The sequence below is a fragment of the Ictidomys tridecemlineatus genome, chromosome 4 (genome assembly GCF_052094955.1).
Source record: "Ictidomys tridecemlineatus isolate mIctTri1 chromosome 4, mIctTri1.hap1, whole genome shotgun sequence".
In the NCBI taxonomy this organism is placed as follows: Eukaryota; Metazoa; Chordata; class Mammalia; order Rodentia; family Sciuridae; genus Ictidomys; species Ictidomys tridecemlineatus.
The window spans coordinates 174,800,989-174,819,096 of record NC_135480.1 but is presented as its reverse complement, the minus strand read 5'-3'; the positions used below and the strand labels follow the sequence as shown (position 1 = coordinate 174,819,096).

At 41.7% G+C, this 18,108-nt stretch overlaps 1 protein-coding gene and 1 pseudogene across 1 annotated transcript; one reads left to right on the top strand and one right to left on the bottom strand.

The window, feature by feature from the left end:
- Window positions 1–3,203: 3,203 nt before the first annotated feature.
- Window positions 3,204–4,961, top strand: LOC101957903 (SERPINE1 mRNA-binding protein 1-like; annotated as a pseudogene).
- Window positions 4,962–9,956: 4,995 nt separating this feature from the next.
- LOC101957618 (olfactory receptor 13C7) lies at window positions 9,957–11,182 on the bottom strand. Its single transcript, XM_005326268.3, has one exon. The coding sequence runs from the start codon at window positions 11,152–11,154 to the stop codon at window positions 10,195–10,197; it is 960 nt and encodes a 319-aa protein (XP_005326325.2). The 5' UTR covers window positions 11,155–11,182; the 3' UTR covers window positions 9,957–10,194.
- Between the last annotated feature and the right edge of the window lie 6,926 nt (window positions 11,183–18,108).

Genomic DNA, 18,108 nt, shown 5'->3' with positions numbered 1-18,108 from the left:
TTCTGGAAAGCTGAACTTTTAAATGTTGGCAAAGTCCAATTTAACACTTTTTAGAGTCCATGGTTTTGGGGTTTTTTTAATTGTTTTGTGGTGAGGCAGGAAGATAGATCTCCCATAGACAGCCAGGAAAAGGGCCTTGGAGAAGGAAAGGAGGGGAGGGGGACATCAGGCCAACCTGAAAGGAGACATCAGGTCTGGAGGACATCCTGTGACTTGCTTCTCCCTGTCAGCTCTAACCACGGTGACTTATTCTGAGTTAAAATACCTGTTTCCGTTCTCACAGTTTCAACCACAGCAGTCCTTCTTCAGTGACCCTTGCCTCTACCCCTAGCAGTAGCCAATGACAAGACCCCTACCTGAAGCTCTTCCTCTTCCCAGCCAGTGTGTCAAATCACAAGGTTGGACCTGTCCTCTTAATTATGTAAATAAGGGATTGAAATTATGCACTTGTGATTGGCTTACTAAATACCTAGCTTAAAGAACTCGAGTGGTTTATGCTAGCATCCTTTATCCAACCAATCACCTGTGCTGGGCCTCACCTGCAAAGGGGCCCCAAGAGAGGGATGCAAATGGGTGTCCGACGTCTAGGGATTTTTAAAGGCATATCATGAATTCTCCCTTAACCTGTCTGGAATTTCTATCAGAAGTTATCTCAACCCCATTCACAACTTCTAGTTTGGGGCTGTAAATCAGGAAGGTAAACATGCTAGTCTCCTTCCAACTGGGGGGAGCTCTACTCTGTCTCTATCTTCTCTGATTTTCCTTTCTACTCTGAACAACTCTCTAGTTAGAATACCTCTCCACTTCTCCTGAAGAGGTGGGAAACCTTCTTACTACATCCTGAATTCTCTCTCGTATGGCTTTTCTCTCTGCTGATACACCCATACTTTGCTCTTAATCTACAAAAGGAAAATGCTGGCTTTTAAAAAACACTGTTGTTTTTTAAAAAATCTCAGAAAACTTAGAATGTAAGATCATTGTCTATTTTGATACTCTAAGAGAAGAACACGTGCTTTATCTAAGAAGGGTCTGCCCATTCCCAGGAATTAATGAAATTTATTGATTAAACAGGGGGAGCTACTGGGTAACATGATTTTGGGAATATACAAACCACACTAGTCAGGGATTTCTCTTCTGGCAATATGGACAATTAGATTCCCTGAGCAACCCTCCTGGTGAGTGTAGAAAACAACTGCATGTGCTGAATAAAATTCAAAACGACGTCTTTTAAAAATGTGTTGATGAACTTTCCAGAAAGTAATAGATACTCACAGACCAAACACTAAGTGAAATCTGAGGTCTAGAGACTTTAAAAGTATTCAAGTTTTTGGATTTTGGCTTGAGGACCCTTGCCAGTGAACATCTTGACAGGCTCAGCCACACTTGGGGATTTGACACGCAGCGGGAATTTGCACACGGGTGTTTCTTCCCTGCTCCCGTGTCATGGTCCTCTATACAGCAGCATTGATATCAGCTGGGTACTTATCAGAGATGTAGAATCTTGGACTCCACTACAAACTAATTGAATTCATACCTGTGTTTTTAATAGATCCTCAAAGTTAGGGAAGCACCCATCTGAGGAGCTTGTAGAATTTTCAACAGACAGCTTTAAAAACATCCACCAGATGGCAGACTTGCAGCAGGCAACAGGTAGCTAGAGCCTCTTAGTGGCCTCCCAAGCTCCCTGTAAGTCATCCTGTAAAGTGGCATTAGAAGTTTAGGGTGGTTGCTCATGAATCATGAAGGACATGAATGGGAGAGAAGGCCCACAGGAGACCCCTTAATGTAAGTGCAGTAGGTTGTGGATACAAGGCTTGGATTCCTCCTATTTGGGCATTCCCCAGGATTGTATGGTAAGTGGGATGTCTACACACTCTTATTTTATAGTCAAAGAAACTGAGGTCCAGAGAGGGAAAGAGAGACTTAGCTAAGTGCTTAGCAGTTGCAAATGGTATTGGCTGCACAACTGGAGGGCAGATGAATGGCTGCCAGGCCTGGACCAAGAGTACCCTGTAGGGGCAGGGCAGCCAGGATCAGCCAGCCATCTGTGCTGACCTGAGCAGCCTGCCTCCCCTCTCCCTTCCCAGTCACCCTTTGAACAGTTCTCTTGTTTCCCGCTGGGAGTCTGAAGCAGCTGTTGTAATGATTCAATTTGGATTGTTAATGGGCTCTCCACAATACTCAGGATCCCATATTTAACCCCTAAAGGGACAAACATTAGTCTTAATGGGAAACTAACAGGATCAGCTCTGGTCCCCAGGGTGTCCCCTGAGAATCCTGATGGTCTGAAGTCTCTAGCCAGTACTAGCTGAGAGTCATGATTCTTTTTTTTAATTAAAGCCTTAGAATTATACACAGTATTTGGGTTCATTGTGACAAAAGCATACATGCAAAGAATTTGATTTTAATTTCCACCCCACCCTTTCCTGTCCTCCTCTCTCCCCCTATTCTCCCTTATCTACTCTACTAAACTTCCTTTCTTCTATATAGATGAAATTCCCTTTGGCACCTTCAAATATGAACGTACATGATTTTGTTAAGTCCATTCCATATTTCCTCCTTTTTTCTTTCCTTCCTCTTTCACTTTTGCTCTCCTTCTACTCCATTGATCTCCTCTCTATCTTTTTGATATCCTGTCTCCTCCCCCACTGCCTTCTCTCTCTTATTTTGCTCCAGCTTCCTTCCATATATGAGAGAAAACATTTAACTCTTGATTTTCCTGAGTCGGTTTATTTTACTTAGTATGATTTTTCTCCATTTCTATTTACTGGCAAATGCCATTATTTCATTCTTCTTTGTGGCTGAGAAAAACTCCATTGTGTGTGTGTGTGTGTGTGTGTGTGTGTGTGTGTGTGTGTATCTATCTCACATTTTCTTGATCCACTCGTCTATTGACTGGCATCTGGGTTATTTCCATAATTTGGCTATTGTGAATTTTGCTGCTATAAACACTGAAGTGTTTACTATATTGTTATAGTATGCTGATTTTAGATATTTTGGAATAATACCAAGGAGTGGGATTGCTGGGTCACACGGTGATTCCATTCCTAGTTTTTCCAGAGTGGCTGCATTAATTTGTAGTCACACCAAAATGTAAGAGTGTACCTTGGCCAGGCTGTCTTGTGGGAAGAGCTGAAGGAGGTGCTCTGGGTCGGGCTTGACCTGCTGCATTCGGTGGAAGAACGAGCCACCAAGCCACTGTCATGCCTGAGGACCTACAGGAAGGCTTCAGCAGTGTGGTTACCAACAAATTCAACCAGTTATTTGACGACTAATCGAATCCCAATTCAGGTGCTGAAGGCAGCAGAGAATAAGAAAAAAAGAAGCCGATAAAGGTGGCGTTGGGGGACCTGGGACCAAGAGCACAGCTTAGGCCATGGCCCAGTCCATCTCCAATGTGGCAGGCAAACAGCTGTGTGAAGAGTCCCAGAAAGGCACTGTAGCTCAGCATTAGAGCACTTGCCTAGTAGGCATGAGGCCCTCAGCATCACATAAAGATAAATAAAATAAAGGTATTGTGTCCATCCTCAACTAATATATTTATATATCCTAGAAAGATGCAAGAACTCACTGCCCCCCAACGTTGGTGTGGCTGACAAGAAAGAGAAGATGCAGCCAGCCACGGCGCTTGAGAAAGCAGGAATAAGAAGTGTTGGAAGAAGACCTAATCAACATTTCAAGGTGAGGGGATAGAAGACCAGATAATTGATAGAAGACCAGAAAGGTGACCACCTTATGAAAGAAAATTTGAAAAGCCACTTTTTGAAAAGGGTGAAGGAGGTGAATTTTCAGTTGAAAGATTATCAACCAACCCATCTGAGGTCAAGGAGATGGATTTTTTTTAATATTTTATTTTTTAGCTTTAGATGGACACAATATTTTATTTTTATGTGGTGCTGAGGATTGAACCCAGGGCCTCACACTATGTTATGTGTGGGATCTATCTCTGAGCCACAACCCCAGCCTAGGGTGATTTGATTTTGGTGGCAAATGTAAATTTGATAGGCACAGTGGAAATGACAGCCTCTTTTTTACATTATAGTGGCCTGAAGCATGAGGATAAAAGTAGAGGTAGCAGATCTCACCCCTGGGAACTGTCCAAGGTGTATTAACTGAGGAAACATCTGAAGGTGAAGAACATCTAGGGGCAGACACTGAAAACAAGGAAAACAAAGTTGAAGAGGTAAAGGCAGAGAGTCCAAAAGAGATGACTTTGGATGAATGGAAGGCTATTCAAAATAAAGACGATGCAAAGGTAGAATTTAATTTTGTAAACCAAATGAAGGTGCCAACAGGCAATGGAAGAAGGGATTTGTTCTCCATAAATCAAAGTGTAAAGAGGCTCATGCTGGAGATTTGGTTATGGACCATCATTTCAGGAAACCAGCAAGTGACATAATGTCTCAGCTAGAGCTCAATTTTGGAGACCTAGGCCAATCAGGACTTGGTGACAAGGGAGGATGAAGTGGACCTGGGTTTGGTAGACTTCCAAATGATGGCAACAGGACGGACAAGTCAAGCACTTCTGCTCCTGATGTGAATGACCCAGAGGCATCCCCAGCTCTGGCGTAACTGGATTCCATAAAACAACCTTAGTTCCTTTGTAGACCCTCCTGTTCAAAGCTTTTGCATGCTTAAAGATCCCAAAGGATAAACAAACAAACAAACAAATAAATAGACTGTCATTCATACCATTCATACCTAAAGACTACAGACTGAATTTTGTCTGTTTTGGAAATGAACTTCTCCCACTACACAGAAGTAACAAATATGGCAGTCAGTTTTGTATTTAGAAATGTATTAGTAGCAAGGATGTTTTCATAATTTTCAGAGATTATGTATTCTTTTGTATTGCTGCTTGCAAATACGCATTTCCAAATTTGAAATATAGGTGTGAACAGCTTTCACTTCATTTGTGTTTTTTAATTAAGGATTTAGATGTTCCCTCAATTACAAACTGGTTTTAAATATAGGGGGAAAAGAGTGTACTTTTCCCCCCACATCCTTACTATCACTTATTATTATTTGTGTTCTTGACAATTGCCATTCTGACTGTAGTGCAATGAAATCTTTTCATACATTTCTTGGCTATTTGTGTTTCTTCTTTTGAGAAATTTCTGTTTAGTTCTTTTGCCCATTTATTGATTGGGCTGTATATTTTTTTGCATTGAGTTTTTAATTCTGGAATTAAAAAATTTTAAAAATTTAATTCTGGAGTTAAAAATTAAAAAAATTATTATGGAATCAATCTCCTCAGAGGAAGAGCTGGCAAAGATTTTTCTTCCATTCTGTTGATTCTTTCTTTTCTCTCTTAATTGATTCCTTTGCTGTGCAGAAGGTTTTTAATTTGATGGCATTTCACTTTTGGGGGGTATAGTGTGGATTGAACTCAGGGGCATTCAACCACTGTGCTACATCTTCAGCCCTATTTTGTATTTGATTTAGAGACAGGGTCTCACTGAGTTGCTTAGCACCTCATTTTTGCTGAGGTGGCTTTGAACTCACAATCTTCCTCCCTTAGCCTCTAGCACTGCTGGGATTACAGGGATGCACCAGGCATTTCACTTATTGATTCTTGGTTTTATTTATTTTTATTTCTTGAGTTTAGGGGTTTTGTTGAGGAAGGTGGTTACTGCCCCTATATGATCGCGTGCCGGCCCTATGTTTTCTTCCAGCAATTGCATGGTTTCTGGTTAATTCCTAAGTCTTTAACCCACTTTGATTTGACTTGTGTGTAGGGTGAAAGATAGGGATCCAAATTCATTCTTCTATGTATGTATATCCAATTTTCACAGCACCATTTATTTAAAAGACTATTTTTTCTCCAACATATTCACTTGGCACCTTTGTGAAATACCAGATGACTATAAGTAGGTGGGTTTTTCTCTGTGTCTTCTATTATATTACATTGATCATTATGCCTATTTTGATGCCAATATCATGGAGAGCCACTGATTCTTGGATGAACTTTTCTCCCAATCTGTTTTGTTCTTTCAGCTATAAGAACAAAGATTTGCTCAAGCAAGATCAAGTAAAATTTTTTTCTCTTATTTTTTTTCCCTAAGAATATACTTGGATTGATTAGAGGAATCACATAGAATTCAAGAACAGAGGTCTTAATAGAATTGAGGCTGTTTGAGCCTAAACAATATATGCCCAGAGTATAAGAAAATTAAAAAAATATCTTGGAGAAAATTAAGGATAATAATAACCCTGATTTCTATCCTATTGTTAACAGTTAGTAGATATGTTAAATTAGTGCAACCATTATGGAAAACAGTATGGATATACCTCAAATAAATTTAAAAGAGAGTTTACCATGTGATCCTTCAATCCCCCTATTGAGTATATACGTCCAAAGGAAAATAACTGAAAAGAGCATGTGAAAGAGACATGTGCATTCCTGTGTTTATTGTAGCATTATTCATAATAGCCAAGATATGGAATCAATCTAATCATCTATCAACAGATCAATAAATAAAGAAATTATGGTATATAACACAATGAAATACTATTTAACCTTAAAAAGGAGGGAATCCTATCATTTTTGACAATATGGATAAATCTAGAAGACTCTGTGCTAAGTGAAATAAGCCAGACACATAAAGAAAAATACTGAATGATCTCACTTCTTCTGGAAATCTACAGAAACTGATCTCATACAAACAGTGATTAGAATGAATGTTGCAAGAGAGAAGGAGGATTTGGAAGTTAGAGGTCAAAGGTCACAAAGTTTTAGCTAAGAAGAACAAAAAAGTTCTGTAGGTCTGATATATGGCATGGTGACTATAGTTAATCCTACTGAATTGCATTCTTGAAATTTGCTAAGAGATGACAGCTTAAGTGTACTCATCACATACACAAACAGTAACTCTCATGAGATGGTAGATATGTTGGCTTGATTCCGGTAATCATTTCACCATAATTATGTATGTAACATTTTGTTTTATACCCTAAATATATACAATATTTGTCAATTATATATCAGTAAAGCTGGAAAAATAACTATTAATAAGACTTGTTCTTAGCTATAATGTTAACATAGAGAATCAGAAGAAGATAAAAGCAAAGAAATGACAGAGAGAATGAGAGATACACGGAAACAACAAAGAGCCCAGACCCTCCCCATTTCTCCTTGCTCACTGGGGTTACAACCTCTTTCCTCTTCTTCCTAGAACCTGCATCCCACCTCTCAATGGTGATGAGGGTAGAATTTTGGTCAGTTTAATGAATTCTAAGAGAAAGATTCCCATTTAAAGATTTTTATGAAAGGAATTTCTAGATCTCCTCTCACTATTCTCATGCACAAAGAGAGATTCAGTAGAGCTTGACTTTCTCTTTCCCTTCTTCTTCTAGAAAATCTACAGAATATTTTATCAGAAATTCTACATGAAAGGAATCTCTGCCACCATTTAGAATCAGGGCATGAGCAGATTCTTGGAAGTCCAATTGCCGGACAGTACAAACATATCTTTGAGAGTATCTATGACACAGGAACTAAGATCTGCTCACAGGGTTTGTATTCAGGTAAATCCAAATACAAATGTGCAAGCGATTAAAATCACTGTCTCTTGGACCTGTCACATAACACATGTAATAAATCCATGAGACCTGGAGTTGTGCAAGCAGCATAGGATGCCCTAGGGATTGTGATACTGGAAGATAACTTTTTCATGGCCTCATTTCTTTATCCCAATTTCATATCAGTTGTTTTAGTCCATTTGCCATTGCTATAATGAAATACCTGAGGTTGGGTAATTTATAAAGAAAAGAGATATATTGAGATCACAGTTTTGTAGTCTGAAAGTCCAACATTAAGCAACTCTATTTGTTTGGCTTCAGGTGAGGGCCTCATGGTGGGTGGCATTGCAATAGTGGAAGTGTGTATGGAAAAGATTAGTGTAAGATAGGAAACCAAAGAGATTAAGGGACCAGACCTTTTTTTTTTTTTTTTTTTTAATAATAATCCGCTCCAATTGGAGCCTTAGAGAACTAATCTCACGCAAGGGTGATACCTCTAATGACTTAATTAACGTTTGCTAGGCCCCATCTCTTAAAAGTTTCACCAACTCTCAATATGGCCACATAGGGACCAAGCTTCAAACACAGACTTTGGGGGACACATTCAAACAATATCCAAATGGTAGCTCTATATGTGGGACTAGAGTGAGAATCCCTGCCTTGAGAGAACAGCCCTGAATGGACCTCGACCATCCAGTCTAGACTACTTCTAGCAGAGGAGAAGACAGTGAGGCTCAGAGAAAGGAGCTCCAACTTTTAGCCCACTGCCACATTTACTCGTTAGTTCATTTGTGGTTTTTTAAATTATTATTTGCTTGTTTGTTGCTTTGTTTGCTTGTTTCATTGAATGCCTAATATCATCCCACAAAGGATTTAAGATAACCCCCAAATACAGAGGCCTCCATATTAAAAATAGATCAGTGAGGAAATGGGGTAAAGGAAATTTGAAAGTAGCAAGAAGTATAATAGTACAAAGCCAGGAAGAGGTAAGAAGTACCTCAAAATACAGACCATAAAGAGGCCAATCTCGGTTGCAGAGTTCAGATGACATATCACATTGGGATCACTTGATCTCAAGACAAAAATTCAATTGTATGGGGTATGTCCTTTTATTTCTTTTTTTAAATCAAATTAAGTGAGACACAAGCCCCCAAATGACCAGGCTGATGGGAATCTTTAGTCTCCGTCAGCAAGGAACGTCCTAACTTCTTAGTGATTTCCCCAAATCAGAAAGCCTTATCCAGGGCCCAGAAAATGATAGACATTTGTGGGTTGCCCACCCAGGATCCGTTGCCATATACCTTGTTCTTAACAACTCGAGATTTTCTTTTGTATAATAGCAGCCAGAAGGTTTAGGTGAGATGGATACTGTCTTCAGGAAGGGAGGGGGGTCCTGTAGTCAATCAGTTTTCATAATCTTATCCCACCTGCCACTGTGCTTGGTTTGTGGTTTGCCTCAGACCAATAACAGTGACCCTCAGGACACTTGTTCTCTAACTGTGGGAACCAATGGCTTCTACCCCATATGTGAATCAGGATACTGCAGCCCCACAGCTTGCAGAAGCAATCCAAAAACGCAGAGAAGAGTCATTCTGAGAACAAAGCTGCTATGCGGAAGAGTGAGCAGTAAAGAAAATTTCAGAGCAAAGGGACTGGAACCTGATTAACTAGGCCTGAAACTCGCCCTACTTTTAAATAAATCAAAGATATTTTTAAATGAATTTGAGTCGAGTTTCTCTTTTGTGCTACTGAAGATCTCCTGCCTGTTGCAGCATCCAATCTCTTATGCTGACAGACTCACAGCCTTTGATACTGTTCCCGAACCAATTGGGAGCAGGTCTGACTAATGACCAATGACAGCTGTGGAACTGAAGATTATTATAGCCCTTTTCTTTCTCCAAAATATTTTCTAAAATTTCTTTATATTCTGGGCATAACTATGGGAATGTTGACAGTTATTATGCTGTGAGGGTGTGGGTAGAAAAGATTGAGAGCTGCTGCCCCTCCCCCCAGACATGGGGGTCTGTGTTTCTTACTGAACTGTTGGAGCTGGTGTGGGGAGAGAAGGGTGCAAATATTTCTTTGTGTTTCCTGACAGATAAGTCCTACAATTCAAGGTAAGACCCCTCTGTTCTTGGTGTTACGACTCGAGAATTCCTGTCATGGTACTATTGGCCAATTGCACACATTGTGATGACATGAGTGATATTTTTCATATTTTTCTTACCAAACACAGGCATCCAGGATAATGCAAAAGCATGTACAGTTGTGCAGAGGGGGCAAATAGTGAACAGAAAGAACCCAATGTCACTCACCAAAACCAGGTTTTATATCTGTCTCTTAATTTTGCACATACCAATAACTCTTCACAGATATGAACCAGCTCTGATGGCAGAGGACCAAAGATTTTGTAAACACGAAATAGTTATGGTACGATGTCACTGAAGTTGAGTACAAAGTTAACAACTAGCCAGTATCTCCAAAAATGTTGTTACAAGCTTCCATGGCTTATGAAACCATGGGGAAAAAAGTTTAATTTTTTTTAGTCCTGGTCCCATGATCCATGACATAGACCTTGGAAAAGTTCCTCTCTACTTTGGGTTGTCATTTTTCCATAAGCACAATGAGGAGTTTGGAGGTCATACATTCTGTCAGTGTTAGATTTGATAACAGTCACTCAGTTAGGTGTTTTTGAGCTACCATGTTCCTCATAGCAGTCTTCACGTCCTTGTTCCTCAGGCTGTAGATGATGGGGTTCAGCATGGGGGTCACCACCCCATAAAACAACGAGATGAGCTTGTCTGCCAGGTCCTGCTTGTCGGCCCCCAGGGGGTCCTTGGACTTGGGCTTCCCATACATGAAGAGGATGGTCCCATAGAAGACAATCACCACTGTGAGGTGGGCAGAGCAGGTGGAGAAGGCCTTTTTCCTCCCCTCAGCAGAGGGGATCCTCAGGATGGTGGCAAGGATGAAGACATAGGAGACAAAAATGAATAGGACTGGGATAGCCAGGAAGATCATGTTGGCCACCACCATGCTGATCACATTGATGGAGATGTCAGCACAGGCCAACTTCAGGACAGCCAGGATCTCACAGGTGAAGTGGTTGATGACATTGTCCCCACAGAAAGGCAGTCGCATTGCTAAGGATGTCTGTACTACTGAGTTGGTGATACCAGCTGCCCAGGAGCCTGCAGCCATGGGCACATAGACAGCCTTGCTCATGACCACAGGGTACCTAAGGGGGTTGCAGATGGCCACATAGCGATCAAAGGCCATCATGCTCAGGAGAACACACTCTGTGGCTCCCATGGCAAAGGAGAGAAACATCTGCCCAGCACACGCTGAGAAGGAGATGGTCTTCCTGGGGATGAGGAAGCTGTCAAGAATGAGGGGGACGGAGGAGGTTGTGTAGCAGATGTCTAGGAAGGAGAGGTTCCCCAGGAAGAAGTACATGGGTGTGTGCAGGTGGGAGTCAAGGAGGGTCACCAAGATGAGGACACCATTGCCCAACAGAATCACCAGGTACATGAGCAGGATGAGCACAAAGAATGTTTTCTCCAGTTTGGGGTGGGCTGACAGGCCCAGGAGAATGAAGCCCATCACCGGTGAGGTCTCATTGGATCTGTCCATGATGCATCTGTTCTGAAACCTATAGGAACTCAGAAGGAATTGTCAGTATTCTCTTATTCTAAAGTACCTAAGCAGACAAGCAAAAAACCTGTCCTCCTGAGCATCTGGAGAATAGCCCTGACAATTGGTCCATCCCAATGGAGTTCTAAGAATAATATAGTGGAGATCACTTTTTCTCTTCTGCTTCCAGTAAGAAGCAACAAGTTAATTTGGACTAATCTTCCTGCAAATGAACACTGGAAAAACTGAACACAATATGTAAAACATCTATGTAAAACTTAGAGAGAGAGTAAGACAATGAGAAATCATAGGGTCATGATTCTGGGAAAAGCAGGGGCTCAGAGGAGTCAGCCTGGTCCTTAAGGCTGTGTTTCAGCTGGGGCATTTACAGTTTCTGGACAAGGCCACTGTGAGGCTATTAAGCTTCAGTAAGAGCCTTGTGGAAATGGGAAGCATGTTTTAAAGTATGAGACCCACACTTCAAGACCCTTAACAAAGTTCCCTTTCTTTGGGATGGAACTCCAGAGGGTGGCACCATAGAAATAAGGCAAATCAGAAGAAAAGAAGCATTTGTAAGTGCCATAGTTCAACTTCAAATCTTTTTAAGCCTTGAAATTTGATTGAGGTGATCACAGATTTCTAGTGTTCCCAAATAACCTAACAGAAGCAAACATAAATTTACTCTGAAGAAAGATACCATCACCCCACTCTTGAAAATATTTTCACAAATAATTTTGCAAATTCAACTGCTGGCACACAATAAAAAAGAATAAGGCATACAAAGAGACAAGACAACATAAATGAAAACCAACAGAAATGAACAAAAACCTCAGAAAATAAAGGAGCCCTTTCCTTGGGGAATGTGGGAGTTGAGAGGATATCTCTGTCGATACCTGCTTTGAGAATCACCCCCACATCACCTTGACACCACAGTGCCAAGGTCTTAATATCCTACTGATCCTTTTTGTACGTTTGAAATGGCACGAGTGTGTGTGTGTGTGTGGGGGGATGTGGATGCTTGTACACTATGCCCAAATTGAATTAAAGTTATGGTGGAATCTGTCCTCTTATCTTCATTCTTGATCTGTCTGCGGCAGAGGCACTGCTTTGTTCCTGAGATTCTCTGCAGAGCCCTGGTCCTGCTCTGGTAATTCTTCTTTTTGGGAAGCTTAACTCTCTCCTTAGAATTTTAAGTGCTCTTAAAACTAGGATTTTTTCTAGACTGTTAAAAAAATACTTGTTTGCAACTTTGAGGGTGTTGGGGTTTGGGTTTTATTTGCATTGTATCTAAAATATGCATGAATTTCCTGTAAGAGCTGTCAGCAATCCAGCAACTTCCTCCATTGTTGCAGCAGCACATCATGCCTGGGAAGCTCTAAGACACTTCTGTGTTGGTACCTAGCACATAGTAGCTGTGACCAAGCCAGTGCCATATTATTTCAATCCAGGTTAATAGACATTTATTAGACATCTATTATGGACTGGGCATAATTCTATATTCTGGGAACACTACAATGAAAGATACAGCCCCTGACCTTGAAGAGCTCAAAAGCTATAGGAAATAGTCATGCAAACAAATAATTAGAGAAGCAACATCATCACTTCAATCATAATAGTTACCCCAATGCTCACAACAGATAGTGGGTCTATTTAGCAATTTGCTCCTTTGCCAATGTAGAAAGCTCCTTACTGCATTTTCTGATAGGCCTGTGGCCTAGATTTGACTATCTTAGTGATTGGGGCTCTTTACCTCTCTGCAAGTCTCAATCAGTTTTGAAGTGGTTGTTCTTGGTTATCCAGTTGAAATTCATCTTTTACAACTTCTGCTGCTTCTGTCATCTCAAGTACCTAGAGAGTTAATCCCTCTGCCACAATGCAGCTCTCCAAGTATAGCTTCAGTATAGTTTAGCTTCAGTATAAAGATAAACAAGAATCTTTCTTCCCTTTTTTTCCTAAGTCCTTAAAAAAATAGCTATACGGGCTGGGGATGTGGCTCAAGCGGTAGCGCGCTCGCCTGGCATGCGTGCGGCCCGGGTTCGATCCTCAGCACTACATACCAACAAAGATGTTGTGTCCGCCGAGAACTAAAAAAAGAATAAATAAATATTAAAAAATTCTCTCTCTCTCTCTCCTCTCTCACTCTCTCTTAAAAAAAAATAGCTATACATCTTTGGGGCAAATGTGTCATCCTACAATTGATAAAAAAGGCCCATACTGAGAATGGTCCCCAAGCTTGAAGAGGGCCCAGGTGCCCAGAACACATCCCCCTGTAATGTATGGGTTGGAGCAGAAACCTGGGTCATGTGAAGAAAATATTTCCTCTATGTTATCATCCAGAGATGTGGCTGATTAGTAATGTCAGACTTTGGACTTTACAAAATGAGAAAGAGCCCAACAATTTTCATCATGAAGGGACAACTGTAGGGTCCCTGGAAAGCCCTTTTCCTCTGTTTAGTGATGGGGTGAGACTAGATGATCTTAGAGACTCTTGCAGCTTGATGGATCTTTTTAATTCCATGAGAATAATTCCTTGCCAATGAAAGTGCTCCATCTCTCCCCTCCTCAAGCACCCATTCTATTATATTCAAGATTTCTGAAAGATATATCTTTCAGAAATGTAGCTGCATTCTTGAACATTTTGGTGTTGCTTTTATTAAAATTTGCACTTACCTTTATTGGAAACATAATGAACAAGAGTTATCTCATCCCCAAGGATTGGAAAGAGGTTACATGTCAGGAAAAGTCACCCTGGGTCTGAAGTACCAGTATGAGGGCTTAGAACCTGTAACAGGTAAAGGGTCTGACCGGTCCTCTCCCTTCCTCTCCTGTTCTCAGGGCACAGTCTCCAAAGGACTGGCCATTGCTCTTAGAACTCAATTTAAATTCCAGTTTGTTCTTTGGGACTGTTTTAGTCCCTGAAGTCATTTAAAGTTTGGAAAGTGAGTTGTGCTCAGTTTAGAAACTTTGTAATCTTCTGGGAAAATATCCCCAAGATCCAATTATACTGAAGGCCCTGGCAGAAGTTTGGTGCTTGCTTCTTTTACTCCTTTTCTCCCTCCTTCTTTTCTGATTTCCTTTCCCTCCCTCTCTCTCTTCCTCTTTCTCTTCTACCTTCTTCTCTTCTTTCCTTGTCTCCCTTCTTTCCCTCTGAACATTATAATCCCATCAACAGAGTCCAATAGCCTGCTGCTGGTCAGTGATTATGTGATTCATTCAGACACCTCAATTTCTTTCTTCTGTGCCTCAAGTAAGTGCTATGTTGGCCAGGATATGCTCATGCAGTGGTTTGGCTAGAGGGGGTCTGAGTGAAAGACTTACTTTCTCTAAATTTTCATCTCCTTGGATTAGCACTTGTTGTGTTCTCCTCCATCCTCACCAGGCATCCAACTAAGTGACTGTACTTTGAACTTCCTATCATTTGCGCATGTGCTCCTCAACCTTGTGGGAAGTCACTGACCAGAGTGTGACCCAGGACAGAGATGAGTCCATAGAATGGGCACATTTCTTTATTCAGCAAATGCTAATGAGTATAATCCAGAGAAGACAGAGCAGGACAGACACCTAGGCCTCTGCCTTCAGGGAGTGCACCCTCTAGCAAGAGGCACAAGCCTCTAGGGGAGAGAGGGAGAGAGGAGAGAGAGTGAAAGATGACTACCCGACCAGGAAGCCAGGGGGCACCAGGAGAGTGCCTGGCTATGGTGGAAGGCCGTGGAGGCCAAGCCCAGACTTTCTGGAGAAGATCTGAGGTGTGACCGGCTCACCAATGGAGCACATTGCCCAACTCCACTCCTTGCCGACAGAACAGTTAAGAGATATAGTGGGTTTTGATTGGTCAAAACTCATGTGTGTAAATATGATTTGCCAAGGATAAGCAGAGCTCACCAAGGGAGTAGTCTGAACCTGTTTCCTGGGGAGACACTTGTGTTTATTGTGACTTCCTGAGGACACCTGTGGACAGGACACCACGCTTGTACTAGATCTCTGGTCTGAAGATTGCAACCCCACTTGGAGGATTTAGAGATTCTGTCAGGAGTCGTGAGAAGCAGTACATCCTCTGTGAAGGGGAAGAGAACTGCCGCCATTTTGAGATAAAACAAGGACTGTAATCAGAAACTACAAGGTCAGAAAAACAGAATTTCCCTAAAGAGTGGAAAGAGGAGGGAGCAGCAGTTGCCTCCAGGTAAAGTGAGGGTGCCAAGGCTTGGCCTTTTCATGGAGGGAGACTCTTCATGCAGGCAGGCACCAAGTGAAGGCGTGAGTGTATAATTCCTGATGTTTGAATGCAGGTTATCCAAACAATATTTGCCCGTTTGCAACTTCATTCTAGGATGCCTCGCTTACCTGAAAAACCCACATCTCTTTCTGAGAATGTTCCTTACATTGTTTCTATGCTGTGTACCACAAGGTACCCTGACCATGAGGTGCAGGTGACCAGGCCACCCAGATACCTGACCTGAGGGTGGTCAGCATGCAGGCTGTCCAGCGACCAAGAAGTGGCCTGTTGATCTACCAAACCTCTTAGATCTGTCTTGCAGGGAGGTTGAACTCAAAACACAAGGACAGTTGATGAAAGGCAAGAAGGCACTGGAGGAGAAAACAGGGCAACACAAAGACAGAAATTAGGGAGCTGAAGCTTGATCCATGGTAGCTGAAATCTGAATATAGCAAGGAGAGTAGAGGGTCGTTAGTTCCAGCTGGAGCAAGAGGCACAAGCCAGAGTGTTTGAATCTTCAAAATGGCAGGCCCTGGAGCTGGGGTATCCGAAGCCCTGCCACAAAGGCCCAACAGGAGCCACTTAGATTCTGATTGACTTGTCCAACTGTGAGGCCCAACTGTATCACTGTTCTCCTGTGGGTCCCACAATATCCCTCAGCCTTTGAGGAAATCAAGTGTGATGGAGGGGGAGTTCCTGGCATTCAGAGGGCAGAGGTGAAAGATGGTAGACATCATGGATGCAAGGTGCTAGGGCCCAGTGTAGGATGCTCCCTCCACCTGCTCACAATCAGAGTATCCTCCTACTAGGCTCTATTGTTTATACAACACTTCTGACACCAAGTATGTGGGGTTTTAATTTTTTCCCAGTTCTCCTGCTCTCTGAACACCAACTGGGTGTACTGATTTAATTCTCATGCAGACTACCTGGTATTGACCCAGATCCCACAGGTTGAAGGCCCAATCTCTTAAAACTGCCACCACTTCAGATGCCAATCACAAGTGCGGGCCACCATACTTCTGACAGCTAGGTATATGGGCAGGGATGTTCCCACAATGCCCTCATCAGATTTAAAAATTTGCTAGACTGGATCACAAAACTCAGGAAAATGCTTTACTTTCATTTAACCAGTTTATGAAGAAGACAACTCAAGAATTGCCAAATGAAAGAGCTGTATAGGACAAGCTATGGAGAAAAGGGCAAGGAACTTCTGTGCCCTCTCTGAGGGTTCCACCCTTCCAGCACCTCCATGTGTTCAACCTGGAAGCTCTCCCAAAACCTTTGGTTGGGACTTTTTGCAACAGTTGGCACATCAATGAAATCATTGGTCATTGGTGACTGAACTTGTTCTCCAGCTGGCTCTGCTCTCTTCAGTCAGTGGGGCTGAACATTGTGGCACTCTGATCACATGATCTGTTTCTCTGGCACAAGCCCCCATCCGGAAGCTACCTGTGGGCCCACCAAGTGTTCCTCATTAGCATAAACTCAGGCATGGAGAAAAGAGGCTTATAATGAATAACAAAAGACATTTCCCCATCACTCAGGAAATTACAAGGGTTTTAGGAACTCTCTGGCAGAAACTAGGTATGAAGAGCAAATACATATATTTTTATTATATCACACTATTGTACCCTCATACTTACCTAATAGGGTTGTTGGGATCATACAGTAAGGTAAGATTTGGGAAACAGGTGTACATCAGCGGCAACTCTTATTAATATTAATGTCTCACCAGTATCTCAAATATAATAAACAAGTTGACTATAAGTTTTCAGTCATAAAACTATTTCTTAGTTACATCTTTATTTCTAGAAAAAGAGCTGGACATAGTAAATGTACAGAAACTACATACTGAAATGTCAGTCACAAACTTGGCAGCTACCCTTGACCCTCACACCAGGCCAGACAGGTTCACCTCTCTTCTCCACAGCTTTCTTCCAGTTCTTAGGACTTGGTGTGCACCCAACCATCTATGGTTCATTGGCTAGGGCCTTATAAGAAAAGAGAATAATAAGAGAAAAGCATACAAATTTATTCAACATAATATAGGAACCTTCCTTTAAAAAATGAAGACCCTAAGAAGTAGTTAAACCTGAGTTCTTGTGTGTATGAGTGTGTGGGTGTAACTGGGGGCTGAACTAGTGGTACTCTGCCACTGAGCTACATCCCTGGCCTTTTTTATTTTTTAATTTGTGACAGGATCTCACTAAGTTTCCTGGACTGGTTTCAAACTTGCAATGCTCCTGCCTCAGCCTCCCAATTGCTGGGATGACAGGTGTGCACAATTGTGCCCAGCCTGAGTATTCTTTATAGTAGGTTTCTTGAAAAACAGAAAGTAGTGGTGAAATATGATAAGGCAAAAAAAAGAAGCAGCTAAGTATGGTAAGCTAGAGAAACAACCTGGCCTATGTGCTTAGATTCTTTTGATCTTTGGAGATAAACATGTCCTCTTACTCCAGGTATACAAAGGGCACTACGACTCTCATCATCTAATCATTTCCCTTCTGAACCTTCTTGCATTGTCTCACACGTGAGCTTTGGGGAACACCTCATATCTAACTATAACAGAAACCTTCTTACACATGTTGTTTTTGTTACCCAGCTTTCTATTACTGTGTGACAAAATATCTGGGACAATCAACTTCTATAGTGGTCTATTTTGACTTACAGTTTGGGAGGTTTCAATCCACGGTTAGTTGACTCTGTTGTTTGGGGTCCTGTGGCAGAGCATCGTGGCCAGG